The sequence below is a fragment of the Xiphophorus hellerii genome, chromosome 8 (assembly GCF_003331165.1).
Source record: "Xiphophorus hellerii strain 12219 chromosome 8, Xiphophorus_hellerii-4.1, whole genome shotgun sequence".
Taxonomy (NCBI): Eukaryota; Metazoa; Chordata; class Actinopteri; order Cyprinodontiformes; family Poeciliidae; genus Xiphophorus; species Xiphophorus hellerii.
This window is the reverse complement of record NC_045679.1, coordinates 1,025,938-1,043,839: the sequence shown is the minus strand read 5'-3', so window position 1 is coordinate 1,043,839 and position 17,902 is coordinate 1,025,938. Positions and strand designations below refer to the sequence as shown.

The window sequence follows — 17,902 nt, the reverse complement described above, 5'->3', positions numbered from 1 at the left end:
TGATGAAAAACTTACAAAAAAACACCAGGAGCCAGAGCAGAACAAAAACCATAAATCCAAGGAAAATCCAGCAGGGAAGAAACCGGAAAAATAACAGGAGGAAGCAGCAGATGTGTTCAAGTACAGGGAGAGTGAATGTGGAACCAGGACCTGCTGATTGGCTAACGGGTCGCAGGTGTGAGGGAGAGAAAGTGGCACAGCGGGCGAGAGAGAACACACAGGAGACCAGAAAATAAATCTAACACTAAAAAGAACTAGATCTAAGAAACTAGAGACACAAAATAAACTAGAATCACTAAGAAACTGACAGAAACCACCAGGACTGCTATGCTAACACTAGCATGTTAGCATGGAGCTAACAGGCTAATCTGGTCCAACCTGGTAGGAGTTTGGAGGAAATTCAGTTTTTTTTAAATGAGGAAGTGAAAGATGTAAAATCTCCAGATGTGTGAAACTGGGGAGTTTGGCAACAGATGGCCAGAAGAGGAACCAAACTGGATGGAGGAAACAGGAAGTGAAACCAGATCAGGAACCAGATCACACTGCTCAACAGCTTTTAGATCACATGAGTCCAACTCAAGGCTCCAGGACCAAATGTGGCCCGCCATAGATCCTTATGTGGCCCTTTAGGCTCCAGATGCTAAATTACATCAACCAGGTTCTCCAGTTCTCTGTGATTATGGAAACTCACATGACGTTACTGGTTCTGATTGTACTGGTTCTGGTTCAGTTATTGGTTCTGTTTGGGATGCGGGTCACGGCCAGGGCTGGAAGCTGGAAGGTGGGAGTCGGTTAGAAACTGGCAGCAGAAAGTCATTAGTTGATGCTAATGAGCGCCGGCAGCCCGATGTTATCAGAACCAGAGTTCGACATCTGGATGGGAAACAGTTCATCAGCCCGGTTCTGGAGGACCGGGTCAGGAGGTCAGGGACCTCCCTGTTGGAAGCACTTAACTAGATTTTAATTTTGTAGCCTCGTGATCCTCAGTTGTTTTAGTAAAGCTACAAAATTAAAATGCATCACGTTCTTCTGTGTTTTTCTTAAATCCTGAGGTTTTGTTTTGTAATTTTAGTTGATTTGGTTGAATTTGGACCAGAACTTCATCATCACAGCAGCTGCTCCACCTCCAGCTGCTGTGGTTCTGACCCAAACCAACCTGTTCCCCTCCTGGCCTGTGGGGGCGCTGCACCAAGAACCACTGAAGGAAACGACACAAAAACCTCTGAAGACACTGAGAGCAACTTCCTTCTTCACCAGATGGAAACAAAATGGAGGCGCCAGATTTTTCTCTTTAGTCTTTGGCTGAAGACCAGGAGCCATTTCTGCTGCTAGGCTAGCACGTTAGCTTTGGTTGTATTTACCCAGAATGCCTTGCGCTGTAGTCCACTTCCTGCTTTTGGAGCGGTCTCTGTTCTGTTCACTTCAACCAACCCAGACTGAAGTTTGTAGACAGACCAGAGTTAGCTTAGCATTCACACCTCACCAACCGAACCGGACTTTCTAGACAATGGGCTGGAGTTGAATTAAAGTAGATTGAAAGACACGTGACTTTTTCACCTTTTTGGCCCTGTTGGGGCTCCATATATATTGAGATTGTCAGATCAGTGACAGTGTGAGATATCAACGCTGGTCTCCATGTTTACATAGATGTATGCGCTCTCATCAGTCTGTTTACTCTGGTGGCACAAAGACAGATTCAGTTTCTGAGTAAAACTGAGTGAAGAGACTCACAGGGTTCCCAAAATGTGGGTCAGGACCCAGAAATGTGGTCCAACATCAACCAGAAGCAACCAAAACCACCAGCTTCAGGCAAAACGTCAGACTTTTCACAGGTTTATGTTTATATTTGACTTTTCTGGAAAATTTTGGAAAAATTTAAACCTAAAAATCTTCCATTCGAACTGTCAAGATATCCAAACGTCCTGTTTGTTCCAGGAAGTCCTCCGACTTCCAACCGGATCAGAAGAACCACAAAGAAACTGAATATAATCTCTTTATTTACTCCAGTTCAGGAAATGTACACTAAAGTTCTCTGAAGGTATAAAAATTTGTTTTAAATAAGTAATTATTCTGTTTGATATGTCTGTAAATTCTCATAATTATTAAATGAAACCCTGAAGACATGAAGCTCCTCCAATCAGGAGCTCAGAGAGTTAGCAGAGTAAAGCTGTCCTGCAGGCTGGTGCAACGCCCAACATGGCGTCGGTCTGAGGAGGCGGAGTCAGGAGGGGCGTGGTCTCCGGGAGGCAGAGTCACCGGGGCGGTGTCACTGGGGAGGCGGAGTTACCGGGAGGCAGAGTCACCGGGGCGGTGTCACTGGGGAGGCGGAGTTACCGGGAGGCAGAGTCACCGGGAGGCGGAGTCACCGGGAGGCGGAGGCTGGTTCAAGGCTTTGGTTGCTGGTTTGGATCCGTCTGAGCTGCTCCGGGTCCAGGCGTATAAACGGTTTCCTGAGCTGAGGAACCTGAGGAAGGTTGGAGGAAGCGAAGCAGGTTCTGGTCGGAGCGGGCCGGGTTTGAATCTGGATTTGGTTGAAGGAGGAAACCCTGAGGATGGTGGACAGGAGGACCCTGAGGACAGACGGACAGACGTCAGTCCTGGTTGATAATCAGACATTTGATCCTGTTTCTTGTTTCAGCTCAGCTGCAACTAAACAAGACGTTTTAAACATCTCCACCACTGAGCCTCTCAGTAAAGTTTACTTACAATGGAAATCAATTAAGTTATACAAAGAATTAAAAAATATATAAGAAACAATAAAATCAAGTCAAAGGAAAATAATAAATAGTAGTGGGCCCAGAACTGCGCCTTGTGGAACCCCACTTTAAATAACCTGGGAAGACCCAGATGATGATGTCATGGCTTCCAAAGCCTCTGATTGGTTACTTCTCAACACAGGTTGGTAACAAACTGAATCAAAGGACAAGCAGGACGTTAGTGACCCGGTTACTCCGGTTCTGACAGGAGAAACGGGCCGAAAATCCAACAAACTACGACAAATAAAGACTCTTCACCAAACACTGAGGGAAACGTCCTCCATTTCTTCTACTCTCCCGTTCCCATTATTTGCTGTTATGCAGCTACAGGTTCTGATTGGCTGCGATTCCTTCCTGGAGGACGACATCAGCTGACATGATGCTGCCATCACCGAATCGTTTTCACTCTCCTGGTGTTAACTCTAATTTTTCTCTAGCAGAGAACTGAAGCCGGGTCAGTTCTTCTGCTCTGTCTGCAGACGGCTGCTGGTACTGAGCCTGGTTCTGGTTCTGCTGTTAAAGGGGAGTTTTTCCTCTCCACCGTCGCCTCATGCTTTTTAAACCAAGATGGATATAAACTGAAACATCTGGTTTCAGCTGCAGGTAAATTTATCTGTTGTCTCTAATTTGTCTCCAACTTTAATCAGAGGAAACATCCAAAAGTTTCTGCCTGAGTTCATCAAGATTCCACGTTTCCTTGCTGCAGACTGGTTTTCTGACTGGTTTTCTGACTGGTTTTCTGACTGGTTTTATCTGATGCAGACTGGCTGACTGTTAGCTGGAGTTTCCAGAGGAGCTGATTCAGGCGATTTTCAGCTGCTGCTAATTAGAGAATGTTGAAGCACAGAGAATTATCTATCTGCTTCAAAGTCCTTCAGAGACAGTGAGTGAGTGTGTGTGTGTGTGTGTGTGTGTGAGTGTGTGTGTGTGTGTGAGTGTGTGTGTGTGTGTGAGTGTGTGTATTCGGCCTCGATCGGGCTGCAGATTATCAGGATTTTCTAATTATTAGGCGTAATTAAGACAGAGTCGTGGATTATGAGGCTGAATCCTGAAAACGCTGCCGCTGCCGCAGAGAGACGCTGGAACAATACAGAGTCCATCACTGAGTGTGTTCAGCAGTGGTGGGGGAGGGGCAGTGAACAGAACCACACACTGGACCTGCAGCAGAAACACAGACTCTTTTCTGCATCAAGTATTAGAAATACTTTAATTAATGACGTTATTAAAGGTATTCTGCTGATTTCAGGCACAATATTCCTCATAGTGGAACTTTTTTTATAGTTTTCAGACAAACTTCAGTAGTTTAGGTGACGGACAGAGTCCAGCAGAACCGTCTGCTGCAGCAGAGACACGAGATGGAACCAGAACAAATGAGCTGAAACCAGTTAAAACCAGCTGAAAACAACAGAAACCAACTAAAACCGATTGAACTGGACCAAACCACCTGACAATGGCTGAAACCAGTAAAAACCATTTTAAACTGGGTGAAACCAGTAGAAACCAGTTCATGTCCCCCTGGTAAACCAACAAGCTGTTGATTTACCAACATCAGAAATGGAGTTTATCTGCTGTTCATCCCTCATGTTTGTTCATCTTCCTCTGATGTGTCTCCCCCTCCCCCCCCCAGCGTGTTGCTGCCCCCTGCTGGCTGTTTCTGACCTAAACAGGCTGCTGGCTGTAATCACTCCTCCACTCTCACAGCCTCTTTTAGCACAAACAGCTAACATGTAGCTAATCTGCATCAACATCTCCACAGAAACAGAAACACACACACACACACACACACACACACACACACACAGCTGCATTAACAGCAGGTCACAGCAGGACAAACATCCTGACTGACTGATGTTGTGTTGCTGACAGATTGAGTTTAAACGGTTTAATGCTCTTAATGCACCGATCCATGTGCCAGAGGTCGGAACAGGCCTGATTTTAGCCGAATCACCTGCAGCAAAAAAAGCTGAGAATCAAACAAACTCCCACCATTCAGTCAACAAACTGCATGTAGTTTGATTGGTTCGTAATTCAGTAAAAAAAAACAAAAAAAACAATAAATGCTCTGGTGAATTAATGAAAATATTCTTAACTCCAATTTTAATCTAATTTAAAAATAAATGGGCTGTAATGTTCAACGTCACCACTAGATGTCAGTGAGGATCCTAATCAGCTGTGAGGTGTTAAAGTGAATCAAGTCCCAGTTTAAGTGAAGCCGTTGGGCTGAACTCCCGTCTGCAGCCTCATGATGGCGTCTCAACACTCAGGAGCAGTGGTCCCCAACCACCGGGCCGCGGACCGGTACCAATTGGTACCGGGCCGCGCAAGAAATAATTAACTACTTCCGCATCTTTTATTTTGAAAAATCCTAAACCAGATTTTACCGGTTACGTCTTGCGCGTCAAAATTGAGCCAACTTGCAGCAGAAAGAGTGCTGCGCACCCCCGCCCCCCCGGTCCGCGCGACTAAAAAGGTTGGGGACCGCGCTGCTCAGGAGGGTTAAGCCCTGCAGAGTCAAAGTCCCAGAGTTCCACTGGGCGTTACGTCACCTAGCATAGCAGCGCTAACGGGTTCTGAGAAAACAACCCAACCGACGCAAACGCTCCAATAAAATCTGTTTTTCATACCAGATATGATTTCAATTAACTTTTTTAGTGAATTTTTAAAAAAAAGTAAGTTATGACAGAAAATAGTTTCATTCATCTCTTCTCTGAAGAACGGAGGAATTATCAGAATATTGTAAAAATATTAGCACAATAAATATGAAATTTTACCAAAAAACATCTTAGAATTAAAGGATAAAAGTTGTTTTCACGAGAAAAAAGTTTCAGGAAAAGATTTAGTTACTTTTATGTGTTGAGTAATATTACAACTTTATTCTTGTATTATTTAGATTTTATTGTCATATGACCTTATTCTTGTAAAGACAGAATAAAACCCAGCCTGGTTCTGATGTTTCTTTCTAGATTTGACCAGAAGTTGTAAAACGCTGTTCATACAAGATGGCCGCCGAGAAAATCAGCGTTTTGCTCTCAAACTGAACATTTAAGATGCTGGTTGGACGGCTGCTGGATTCTTCCTGTTTCTCTCCTTCACCTGGACCCACGGACCTTGCCTGCATCTCGGTTACCACGGTAACCAGGTCGCCCTGCCTCACCTGTCCGTCTTTAGGCCGTCTTTCCCTGCAGCAGTTCCCGGGAGTTTTCGGCGGCTCTGGCTAAGCCGTCGGCCGTCAGCGCCTCCTCCAGGCTGCGGCGGGCCTGGAACACCTTCAGCTCCTGATCCCTGCCCAGAACACACAGAACCGGGTCAGAACTGCATCTGAGCCGCTCCAGAACTTCTGCTTCGTCATTAAGAACCGTTTCCGTCTGGGCGGATCTGGTTCCCCTCAGCAGAACAGAAACATAAACCAGATCATTAAACATGTTGAGAATCTGTTCAGATTCTGATCAGGAATCAGTTCAGGGTTTGAATTTCTTCAAAATAATGAATCTGTTCAGAATTAGGGAATAGATTCAAGAATCTGTTCAGTTCATTTAGAATCAAGACTTTCTCAGAGTCAGTTTGTTCATTTTGGGGGAATCTGTTCAGGAATGTGTTTGGAGTCAGGAACTGTTCACCTTTGGAATCTGTTCAGTAGCTGCTGGAATCAGGATGTAGAGGTGTTACTGGACCAGAGGGATGACGGCTGATCTGAACAGAACCAGAACCAGTAGAACCACAGACCAGAATGTTCCCGCTTTAATTCACATGAAGAAGAAAAACACAAAGAGGAAGAGGAGGGGGAAGAGGAATGGGAGCAATTTGGGATGACAGGCACATTCAGCCGGAGAGACGGAGAAAGAATGGGAAATTAATGGAGGGAAGAGATAAAAAATGAGGAGGAGGAGGGAATACTGCTGGAGGGAGAGAGGAGGAAGATAAGGATGTTTCTGGAAAGGAGGAGAAAATGAAGTGGAGGAGGAAATGAATGAAGGAAAACGGGAGGAGAGGAAGCATCCGGAAAGAGGAAGATGGATGGAGAGAGACAGAGAGAGAGAGAGATAGAGAGAGAGAGAGCTGGGAAGGACAGGTGATGAAGGACCTAGTGATGGGTTTCAGTGATTCTGCTCCCACAGTGCCCCCTGCTGTCTGACTGCAGGAACAGCAAACATTCAGCCTGAAACCAGAAACAACCAGCAGATCCCAGTATTCCCAGTATTCCCAGAGGAACCAGCTGAGTCATCCCAGTTGGTTCCACAAACCGCTTTAAACTGTAGGATTAAACTTTAATTCATGTTTTAGTTTGAGCCTGGTTCTGATCCAAACCTCCAGGTTCAAACACATTTACTGTTAAAACTCCATGGACTCAACTTCCCAGAATTCCCAGCAAGTTTATTGTGTTGATTATTTCCCAGCCTATTCCAGGCCTGGAGAATCCTTAAATTGATCCTGGGATCAGAACCTCCGCGGATCATCTGGTCTGACAGAAGAATCCTGATTCCGAACAGATTCCTGATTTGAACAGTTCTGGAGGATCCCTGAATGAACCGGTTCCCCGGGCCTCACCGGATCTGCTCATCCGTCACGGTGAAGGGCTTGCAGAGCGGCTGGGTCGTGTTCAGCCAGATGGCCGGGTTCTTCTCGGCCGCCGCCGACGTCTGACCCGTGATCGGCGCCGAGCTCATGTGCAGGGCGCTGGCGATGGCCGACAGCAGGACGTCGTCGCCGGCGTCCGGCCCGATGCCTGCGGACAGGAGAGGTCGGGGGTCAGGGGTCGGGGGTCAGTCCGGGTTCTGCTGGAGGTTTGGGTTTTACCTTGCAGGCCTTTGGGCAGGTCCATGCTGCGCAGAACCTGCTCTGTGATGTCCGACGACCGCAGGCCCGTCAGACGCTTCTCCCAGAACAGCTGCAGAACAAACACGGGCTATGAGCCGGACCAGAACCAGAACCAGAGGTCATCAGAACTGCAGCAGAACAAAGACGACCAGAACCTCGGCTTGGTTCTAGTGGTCATAATGTTTTGCCTGATTAGTTTATAATCGTCTGTGCTCATTGGTCGTCTCTTCTCAGAGCTGATTCCTGATTGGCCCTTCTGCGCTGTCTGGCGGCGGCTGGTTGCCATGACAACCCGGGCCCCGCCCTCACCTGTCGCGGCTGCTCCACGGCTCTCTGCAGGTCCGTCTTCACCTTGTTTCCGGGGTGACTGGTAACCTTGGTAACGGGCTGTTTGAAGATGGACGCCGTCTGTCTGATGGGCAGAGCCGTGTTCAGGTCCGGTTTGCCTCCCTGCAGGGAAACAGAAACAGGTTGGGGCCGGTCTGATTCACCCATTCATCCATTCATTCCCTCAGCATGAACCTGCCAGGAGCTGCAGGGTTAACTCATCGCCATGGCAACAGCAGGAAGTCTGTGGAGCGCCATCCAGCTCTGAACTGGTCCCGTCGAGGTTCTGATGGATCCAGAACCGGTCCTATTAAACATCACTGGGCTGCTTAGTACCAGGAACCCGATGGGTTCTACCGGCCGAGTCTAACTCTAGTGGTTCTGGTTCTGAATGTTTTACCACCAGAACCTAGAGGCTGGTTCTGAGATTCCGGTTCGGTTCTGGAGTCACTTTCAGTTCTTGTTCCAGACGAGCCGGGTCAGAACGGACCAGAACCACAGTTCTACAGAACCTGGAGTCAGACCTGCTTTAGCCTAACAGGTTCTGCTGAGGTTTCATTTGGACTTTTTCTGCTTTTTCACCGTTTCACAACAGAACCCGACCAGAACCGACCGTGTCCTGATTCTGAACTGATTCTTTTTTTCTGAACAGATTCCTGAACCTAAAGAGTTTCCAGCATCCGAAACAAAGAGTGGAAACATTTCTCCTCTGACCTTTGACCTCTGATAAGATTCATGATTTTGAACAGAATGAACTGAATCTAGACTATATAAACCCGACTTTGAACAGATTCCTGATTCTGAACAGATTCTCCAAACAGTGAACTGTTGCCTCCCAGCAGGAGAATCTCTGATTAATCGTGCATAAGCCACGCCCCCTTTCTGGCCCCGCCCCCATCGTAGCTCCGCCTACCTTGGCCAGGTTCTGTGCGTCGTGTCGGAACCGCTGCTTGTTCTTCTGCAGTTTTCCGGGCATCATCTTCCCGGTCCGGAAGTCGAAGCAGGCCAGGTCCACGGCGTTGCCCAGGTAACGGGCCAGCTGCGGCTTGCTCCGGAACTTTTTCCCTGTCGGACTGGAGGAGACGTGAAACTGGGTCAGTCCGGACAAACTGGACCTGCAGGTTCCGACGGGTCCGGCTCAGTCTCAGGACGTTCTGCTGCAGATTGGGTCACATTCTGGGAAAATAACTGAGACGCTCGGAGAGGTTCCGATTAATCACAATTGGTTAATTGTGATTAACTGATTATTGAAATAATCATTAATATATAAATACAGATTTCTATTAGCATCTTTAATGTGTTTCTAATATTGTAAAAATGTTTCAATGGTTAAATTAAAAATGTGGAACAAATATTTTTATCTGATTAATCAATTAATAATTGATTAATCGTCAGAATAATTGATTACTAAAATGATTGTTATTTGCAGCCAGAGTTTAAACTGGGTCAACAGAACCACGATCCACAACTGAAAGAGAAAATAGCCCAGCTGCTGTAGTGGCCTAGTCAAAGTCCTGATGTCAACCAGATGAATCAAGCTGCTGTAGTGGCTTAGTCAAAGTCCTGACGTCAGCCGGATGCTGAGATGGGTGGCTCTCCAGTGTGACTCACTGGGAGCCACTGGGAGCTCTGGGCTCAGACTGGAGCTGCTGCTCTTCCAGTAAGCTGCTGACTGACTTCCTGACTAGCTGATGAGTCACCTCCCGACCCAACCCGACCCGAAACTCAGCCTTTCAGGAAGTGGCGGAACCGCCGGCGGCGCCCAGCGACAGGAAGCGCCGGCGGGCGGCCGCTGCCTTGCCGCAGCGCAGGCAGGCCTGCAGCGGGAGCCGCTTCCTGTGACCCCAGGCTGCAGCAGAGAAGAAGCTGCAGTCCACTCCAACCCCATCTGCTGATGCATGATGGGAAAAGTCCAGACTGATACAGGCCCGGGTCGGCAGGTCCCACTGAAAACAAGCTCAGCTGTACCAAACCTCACCACTAGATGGCAGCATGCGGGACGGCCTGTCCCTTTAAGAGGGTCTGGAGGAGATCTGGGTTTAATAGTAGATGTGAGTCGGGTTTCTGTGTTCTTCTGGGTCGGCTGTGGTTCTGGACCTGGAGGCCATTTTCTCTCCTTCTTATTGTGGAATCATGACCTCTGACCTTCACTGAGCCGGTGAGGCCTGCGGAGCTTCAGATGCTGTTTTAGTTCCTCAGGCCCCCAAGTTAGCATGATAAATACTTAGCATGCTAGCTATAGCATGCTAACTATAACATATGCTAACTGAACATTTAACGTAACAAAGAAGCAAAGGATGAGCTGTACAGACGTTTACCAACAAACAGAACAGATTCAGGAGTTTATATTCAAGTTCTCAAGACCCCACTTTTATTTTGATAGTCCACTTCCACTAAACAGCAAGAGAATTTGCACATTAGCTCAATATTTAATTCTGAGCTAGCTAAACATTTAGTTTGTATACTAAGAGTTTAGCCAACTTGGAGCTAATTAAATATTTAGCAAGCTCAAAATTGAGCTAGCTCTAAGCTAGATTGGAGCTAAATACTCATGTTAATCTAAATATTTAGCTTGCTAAGTATTTAGTTAGTTAACTGAATACTTAGCTTGCACAAAGTTAACTAAATATTTAGTTCATATAACTGCTCTTAATATTTAGCTTTAAATGAAATATTTAGTTATGAAACTAAATATTTAGCTTACTCACAACTAACCAAGTATTTAGCAAACTCAAAGCTAGATTGGATTTAAATACTTAGCTAAACATTTAGCTAAGTATTTAAATCTAAGTAATATTTATTACTCTAAATGACATGCTGTTTCTCTCTCCACAGGCTAAACAACCCAAATTATGACTGTTAATTTCTGACAGTTACTAACAGAACCCTTTAATAAACCACATTCCGTTCAGAACATCAAAGCCCAATAAATAAATAATAAATAAATAATAAACCAGAACCCACACTGGGCCCGGCTCCAGCCTACTTCAGGCCGTCAGTCGGGTTCTGGTCAAGTGATTTCTTCATTCTAGGGTCAGGCAGTGAGCAGGCCTGCAGGATTTAAATAAATGTGACTTAATTATTTAACCGGGGTGTGAATACTTCCTGTATGGTGGAAACGTGTCGTCGGGTCATAAAGCAGAACCCTGCAGCCGGTGTGAATACTTTCACAGAGTTCTGTTTGTTGGCTCGGTTCTAGAAATGAATCATTCTGGACTCTTTGCACACAACCGTCCTGAACTGGGTCAAATAATCCGGGATTAATCTGGATCAGAGCAGAAGTTGCTGGAACTAAGTGAAAGCAAACAGAACCTCGGAACCGGCTGGCCCAGTCCCAGTAGTTCCCGTCAATTCCAGTAAACCACTGGTTCTGTGGAAAAACACTCCCAGCGGGACATTTCTGGAACCGCAGAGCTGGTTCCCATAAACACTTCTCAGAGTAGGACGGCTCGGTTCGGACCAGCAGCTGCTGGTTCCGAACTGATGGATCACCTGTAGTAGTAGACGTCGCTCTTTCCGGCGCTCAGCCCGGACTTCCTGATCACTTCCTCCTTCTTCCAGCCGGGCGGCAGCGCCGGACAGTCCGTCTTCTTCCTCTCCATCACCGCGGGGCTCCCGGTCCGGATCGGTTCCGCTCAGTCCCGGACAAACAGGCGGCGCGCCGAGCTCAGGCGGACCGACGTCACCAACGTTAACGGCAGCGGTCCCGCCCCGGTTCGGCTTCTCTCGGCTTTAACTCGGCCAGAAAGTGAAACCCGGCTCGGACAATTCTGTGGCCCGGGAGGTCCGGACTGGATCCGAGGTTCGGTTCCGAGTGTTCGCGGGGAGAACCGGTGGGTCACAGCAGCTGAACTGGAGCTGAACCGGACCAACGGCAGACTGTGACGTTTCAGTCGGATCGCACTTCTACGACAGGCTCACGCCCGAAGATCGTCTGTTGCACAAGATGACTCACTCCTGACTCAAAAACGTCTGAAACTACAGAACGCTTACAGTTCCGGGATTTATCTTAATAGCATTTCCGCCTGAATAACCAATCAGAGAACAGAATGCAAAGAAACCGCTGAGTTGAGAATAAAGTTAAATAAAACGTTAAGTGACATATATATGTGTAGTTGACAAATAAGCTGTAATAAAAATAGTTTATATTTTTTATTTTATGTATTAATTTAATTCTGTGTTCTTGTTGTTTTCTATTTCCATGTGGATCATATATTGTGTACAAAATTAACTTCCTAAACACCTAAACACATGTATTCATTTCAATCTTATATTGAATTATTATTATTATTATTTTTTATCAATTTGCTGCATCAGTGCCAGAAGTTTAATGGTGAGACGCTGAAAGTTATTTTCAACCACAACTGATTTAATACATATTTTTTGGTGAAGATGTGGCACAATTTGATTAATTTTTCTAAATAATCATAGAAAGGACAACACTACTCCTTAAGTATTTTTACATTAATTCTGTTCAAACTCAAAGAAATGTCCACAAACTCTAGTTTACAGCGACCTCGTTGTGTTCTCTTCATGTCAAATCAGTGCAAGATGTTTTTTATTTTACACTTAAAACAGTTGAGAAAACAAGTCATCATCTACCCAGAATGCATTGTGGCATGAACACGATTTCGGTGCGATAATGTTTTATTTAATTTTATAAAACTAAAGAGTGAATATTTTTTTACATCTGAAATAAATGTTTTCAAATAAATTAGTTGTGTATCCCTTTAATCTGAAGAGGACTGGCGCAGTCCGAGTCGTTATGGCGCTAATAAAAACAAGCTAGGAGACTCCTAGCCGGGATAACCCACCGACATGTCCGCCTCTTATTGCCAGCAATAACTTAAGAATTAATAAGTAAATTCTTTCAGAAGTATTTAATGTGATGAATAAAAACACTGACCTCTATTGTCGGTGTCGTAGGTTTCTGTCTGTAAATGAAAAAGCTGCTCTCACCTGGTGGCTGCAGGAACTTCGCAGCGGGGTCCTTCATCCCAGGATGGCCAAATTACTGCCAGTTCAAAATACACATTACTGCGGCGTTTCCACTATGACGTCGACTCTTTATTTGGCTATTAACCCTCCTGTTATGTTGGGGGTCAAACTGACCTGTTTTAAAGTGTAATTTAAAAAAAATATTTGGAGGTATTTTTCTTTGCTTGAAACTTTTTCTATTTGTCTTGATAGGTGCACTCTACATATAAATTGAAAATGTATTCATTTTACACATTTGCAACCTCCCTACGTCTACATATTACACAGATACTGGCGATTTGACCCGGCAGTCATGTTGAAGGGCAATAAAGGATTAAAAAATGTCCAATTCTATGTTTCCTTGCAGATATGAACCATATTTCACCACACACACACAGCGGGTCAATTTGACCCAGAACAGTATGTGTGTCTCAAGTTCAATTATAAAGATCAACCATTGAAAAAGTCAAAATGTAATATTAAAAAAATGTACGAAATCTAAATTTCAAGGAAATTGTTGTTTGTGTCTAGGTTTTGTTCAGTGGACATAAAAAAATTGAATTTACATTTTTTTATGTCCAAACGAGTAAATGATTAAGTTGTCGTCAATGATCCTTTATTTGTGAGAAATAACAAAAATAATTGCAAAAATATTGATTGAAATGGTTAGTATTGGAGTTAATAATCAGATACAAAATGTTTTGAAGGATTATTTTTGGTTTCTGACATTATTGCATGATTAAACTCTCTTCACATCAAACTGACCCAGGAACATTAATGCTGTCCCTCAGAAACGGACAGCAGGGTTAACAGAATATTAACATGAGAAAACTATAAAATAAGTCAAAAATAAATTTGTTTCAGAGGCACAAATGCTGGACAGTCGCTCTGCCATATCTAGAAATCAACACAATTTCTAAATTATAACTGATTTAAACTTAATCTGGTAAATTTGTTGAAATTTTTATATCAAGACTAAAATGAACAAATTCACTCGTCTTTTGTAAAAGTGTCTTCAATATAAACCTTAAACTAATACTGTAGATAATATTTAATATTTATAAAGTTAACATTTAATGTTTACTGCGTGTTGAGCTCAAAGCTGGTGTAAAAACAGGAGGTCTCACTTCAACACAAACTGTCAGTGTTTACTGGTTAAAACATGTTTGATCTTCAGTGAATTTACTCAGGAATTTTATTTTAAAAAATTAAAGTTCATAATATTATATCATAATATGTCCAGTGAAGTAAAACTCCTGAAGTGAAATTAGTTTTAAAGTTACTGCAGTGAGTATTTGCTGAAACCTGGACATGGAGGCAGAAACTGGACCGTTTTAAACATTAATGTTTTATTCATGATTGTAACAGGAAAAGGAAATGATGTGTAACAGCAGAGAGTAAACAGAGGAATGATCAGAACAGGAAGTAGAGCTGAAAGTGCAGCAGGAAACAGGAAGAGTCATGATCTGTTATGTGATGGATCAGAACATGATGTGGAATGTCTTTCAGTCAGAGCTAACCACGCTACGGTAACCACGGTAACAAACACGTCTAGTACTCCTCCCCTTCCTCGTCCTCGCCCTCCACCGAGTCGACGCCCACCTCCTCGTAGTCCTTCTCCAGGGCGGCCATGTCCTCCCGCGCCTCAGAGAACTCGCCCTCCTCCATGCCCTCGCCCACGTACCAGTGGACGAAGGCCCGCTTGGCGTACATCAGGTCGAACTTGTGGTCGAGGCGCGCCCAGGCCTCGGCGATGGCCGTGGTGTTGCTGAGCATGCAGACGGCGCGCTGCACCTTGGCCAGGTCTCCGCCCGGCACCACGGTGGGCGGCTGGTAGTTGATGCCCACCTTGAAGCCGGTGGGGCACCAGTCCACGAACTGGATGGAGCGCTTGGTCTTGATGGTGGCGATGGCGGCGTTGACGTCCTTGGGCACCACGTCGCCGCGGTACAGCAGGCAGCAGGCCATGTATTTGCCGTGGCGCGGGTCGCACTTCACCATCTGGTTGGCGGGCTCGAAGCAGGCGTTGGTGATCTCGGCCACCGTCAGCTGCTCGTGGTAGGCCTTCTCGGCCGAGATGACGGGCGCGTAGGTGGCCAGGGGGAAGTGGATGCGCGGGTAGGGCACCAGGTTGGTCTGGAACTCCGTCAGGTCCACGTTGAGCGCGCCGTCGAAGCGCAGCGACGCCGTGATGGACGACACGATCTGGCTGATGAGGCGGTTCAGGTTGGTGTAGGAGGGGCGCTCGATGTCCAGGTTGCGGCGGCAGATGTCGTAGATGGCCTCGTTGTCCACCATGAAGGCGCAGTCCGAGTGCTCCAGGGTGGTGTGGGTGGTGAGGATGGAGTTGTACGGCTCCACCACCGCCGTGGAGACCTGCGGCGCCGGGTAGATGGAGAACTCCAGCTTGGACTTCTTCCCATAATCCACCGAGAGGCGCTCCATCAGCAGGGAGGTGAAGCCGGAGCCGGTTCCTCCGCCGAACGAATGGAAGACCAGGAAGCCCTGCAGGCCGGTGCACTGGTCAGCCTGTGGAGAAACAACCGGGTCAGAACCGGGCCAGAACCCGCATCTGCTGCTGCTTTAGGCCGTCAAAGTGACTAATGATGTTAGACGATAAATCATAGCAGAAGTTTGACATCATTTTCAAGTAACGCATGATAATGGTATGATGATTTAAAATCCAAAACATTCAAATTTACTCAATTTAAAATAAATAAAAACAATAAAATTAATTATAAAATCTCCAGATGGCAGCAGACTGAAGACTTATCATCCAGGTTTTGTTGCGACCGGCCTAGTTCAAGCACCATGGAGCTGAACTCACCAGTTTACGGATGCGGTCCAGAACCGGGTCGATGATCTCCTTGCCGATGGTGTAGTGGCCGCGGGCGTAGTTGTTGGCAGCGTCTTCCTTCCCAGTGATGAGCTGCTCAGGGTGGAACAGCTGGCGGTACGTCCCGGTCCGAACCTCATCTACAAAATAAATTAAAAATTTACTCTTGGGTCAATTTATTTACATTAATAAAACCTCAAGTAACTTTTATTATAAAATATAAACAGTCACAATGTCATAAAGGTATGAGACAAAATCTGTGAAAATTAAAATTGAGCTCCTCTGCTTCTCCCAGTGCTAACTAGAAACAACCAATCAGAGCCAGGGGGCGTGTCATAGCGCTGTCAATCACTATGTAAAAAAAAAAAATTATTTTCTTCTAAGAGTTACTGGAGCGTTAAGCCGTGAACTTGGATGTTTACCGATGACGGTGGGCTCCAGGTCCACGAACACGGCCCTGGGGACGTGCTTCCCGGCGCCGGTCTCACTGAAGAAGGTGTTGAAGGAGTCGTCTCCCCCGCCGATGGTCTTATCACTGGGCATCTGTCCGTCCGGCTGGATGCCGTGCTCCAGGCAGTACAGCTCCCAGCAGGCATTCCCGATCTGGACTCCGGCCTGGCCGACGTGGATGGAGATGCACTCACGCTGCAAACACACAGCAGCAAAACGGCTTCAGGTTAAACTACAGGATTCAACAGAACACCAGCTGATAAAGACTGCAAAGATATAAAAATACTGATCTTTACTTTCTGTTTGCAAAACATCTGCTGCAGAATTTATACTTCAAAAGTATTCATATCTTCTGCATAAAAATGTTTTATTCAATACCAAAGCTCAGCAACATTTTATCAGCCATAACTTTATTTTTTCTTTTTACATTTTCATCGACTTTGTCAATTCCTAGTTCTGTTTTGTTGACATTGAGCTCTTTTCACTAATGTTGATTTTGAACCTTCTTTGAAGCCATTTTAATATGACAGATTTATAATCCTGATCAAAGCTCCAACAAATATCTCATTCATAATCTCTGAAAACATTTAAATACAAACTAAACATTTATTAAAGTGTTTGAAAACAATGTGGCGGGCATGTCAAAGTATATAGAATTAGACAAAAACATCAGGAAAATAAAATACACTGAATAAGGTAAAAATTTACAGTATAAAAATACAAGGAACTTATATTTTTAAAAGTCTGCTAAGGTTCAATGAAATAGGCGATCGAGTGGAATAATTTAAGAAAATGTACATGTTTTTAATTTAACAGCAATATAAACAGCGGGAAAGTACAGCAACTGAAATTTAAACACGGCGCTCATTCCATTTTGATTGGCTGTCGGTCTCCATGGTCCCGCCCCCAGCTCCCGGAGGAAAGCGGTTCCGTCCTCCGGCCCAGCTCCAAGCTGGCGCTGGTAGAACCTGGATAGCGGTGCTAATAGAACCGGCCGAGGCTAAGCAGCAGCAGCAGCACCACCAGGACCGGTTCCGAAGGAGAAATCCCAAAGTTATAATTAAATAACGCTGCGGTTTTCAGACGGTTTCTCTGATCCCGAGCACGTGACCCTAAGGATTTACGGCGCGAGCTGAAACCGTTAGTTATTCATCTGTTTGAAAGTGCGCAGTGCGGAAAAAACGACCAAATAATGCCCAGAAAATCCACCATCCTATTTAAAACCTGTGTTTGAAGTAAAAACCCGGGTAACTAACAACTGAGATCGGTTTGTAAACCAAAAGCCGCGTCGCAGCGGTTCTGAACAATTAAAAGGATACTTTAAATCCCACAGAAAAAATTCTTTTGACCTCTCCTGAATTTCCTTTATAAGCGCACATTCCAATAAAAATACCTTCTTACGCTTTTCGAACTATTCTTACCATTCTGTGCAGTTGTTTTTGAGGTAAACGTCAACAAAAAAGCCTAGAAGAGGGTTGGACGTCTTACGGATCGACTGTTAGGCGGTCGAGGAAAGACAAAATGGAGACATGCAGGCGGTTCGAGCCGCTTTATGCAGCGTACCATCAGGCCGGAGGGGTTGGACCGAACCACTGGGTGCAGGGGAAGGGGGTCGTAAAACAAACTAAAACCACTTATTTATGAGGCTCGCAGGTTTCTAAAACCAAAACAGACTAAATATAAAACATAACATTTTTATTTCAAACATGGAAAAAAAATTCATATATCAGGAGAAAATACA

The 17,902-nt window shown here is 45.3% G+C and overlaps 2 protein-coding genes across 2 annotated transcripts; both read right to left on the bottom strand.

The window, feature by feature from the left end:
* Positions 1–1,980: 1,980 nt before the first annotated feature.
* mbd2 (methyl-CpG binding domain protein 2) lies at positions 1,981–11,832 on the bottom strand. Its single transcript, XM_032569719.1, has 7 exons — positions 11,391–11,832; positions 8,812–8,971; positions 7,881–8,021; positions 7,551–7,641; positions 7,302–7,479; positions 5,911–6,038; positions 1,981–2,570 (listed from the first exon to the last, which is right to left on the bottom strand). Exons 1-6 carry the CDS (start codon positions 11,498–11,500, stop codon positions 5,921–5,923), a joined length of 798 nt encoding a protein of 265 aa, XP_032425610.1. The 5' UTR covers positions 11,501–11,832; the 3' UTR covers positions 1,981–2,570; positions 5,911–5,920.
* A 2,372-nt stretch (positions 11,833–14,204) lies between these two features.
* Positions 14,205–17,725, bottom strand: LOC116724220 (tubulin alpha-1B chain-like). The gene is made up of 4 exons (XM_032569718.1): positions 17,583–17,725; positions 16,134–16,356; positions 15,703–15,851; positions 14,205–15,404 (listed from the first exon to the last, which is right to left on the bottom strand). The coding sequence occupies exons 1-4, from the start codon at positions 17,583–17,585 to the stop codon at positions 14,427–14,429; spliced, it is 1,353 nt and encodes a 450-aa protein (XP_032425609.1). The 5' UTR covers positions 17,586–17,725; the 3' UTR covers positions 14,205–14,426.
* Positions 17,726–17,902: the final 177 nt, after the last annotated feature.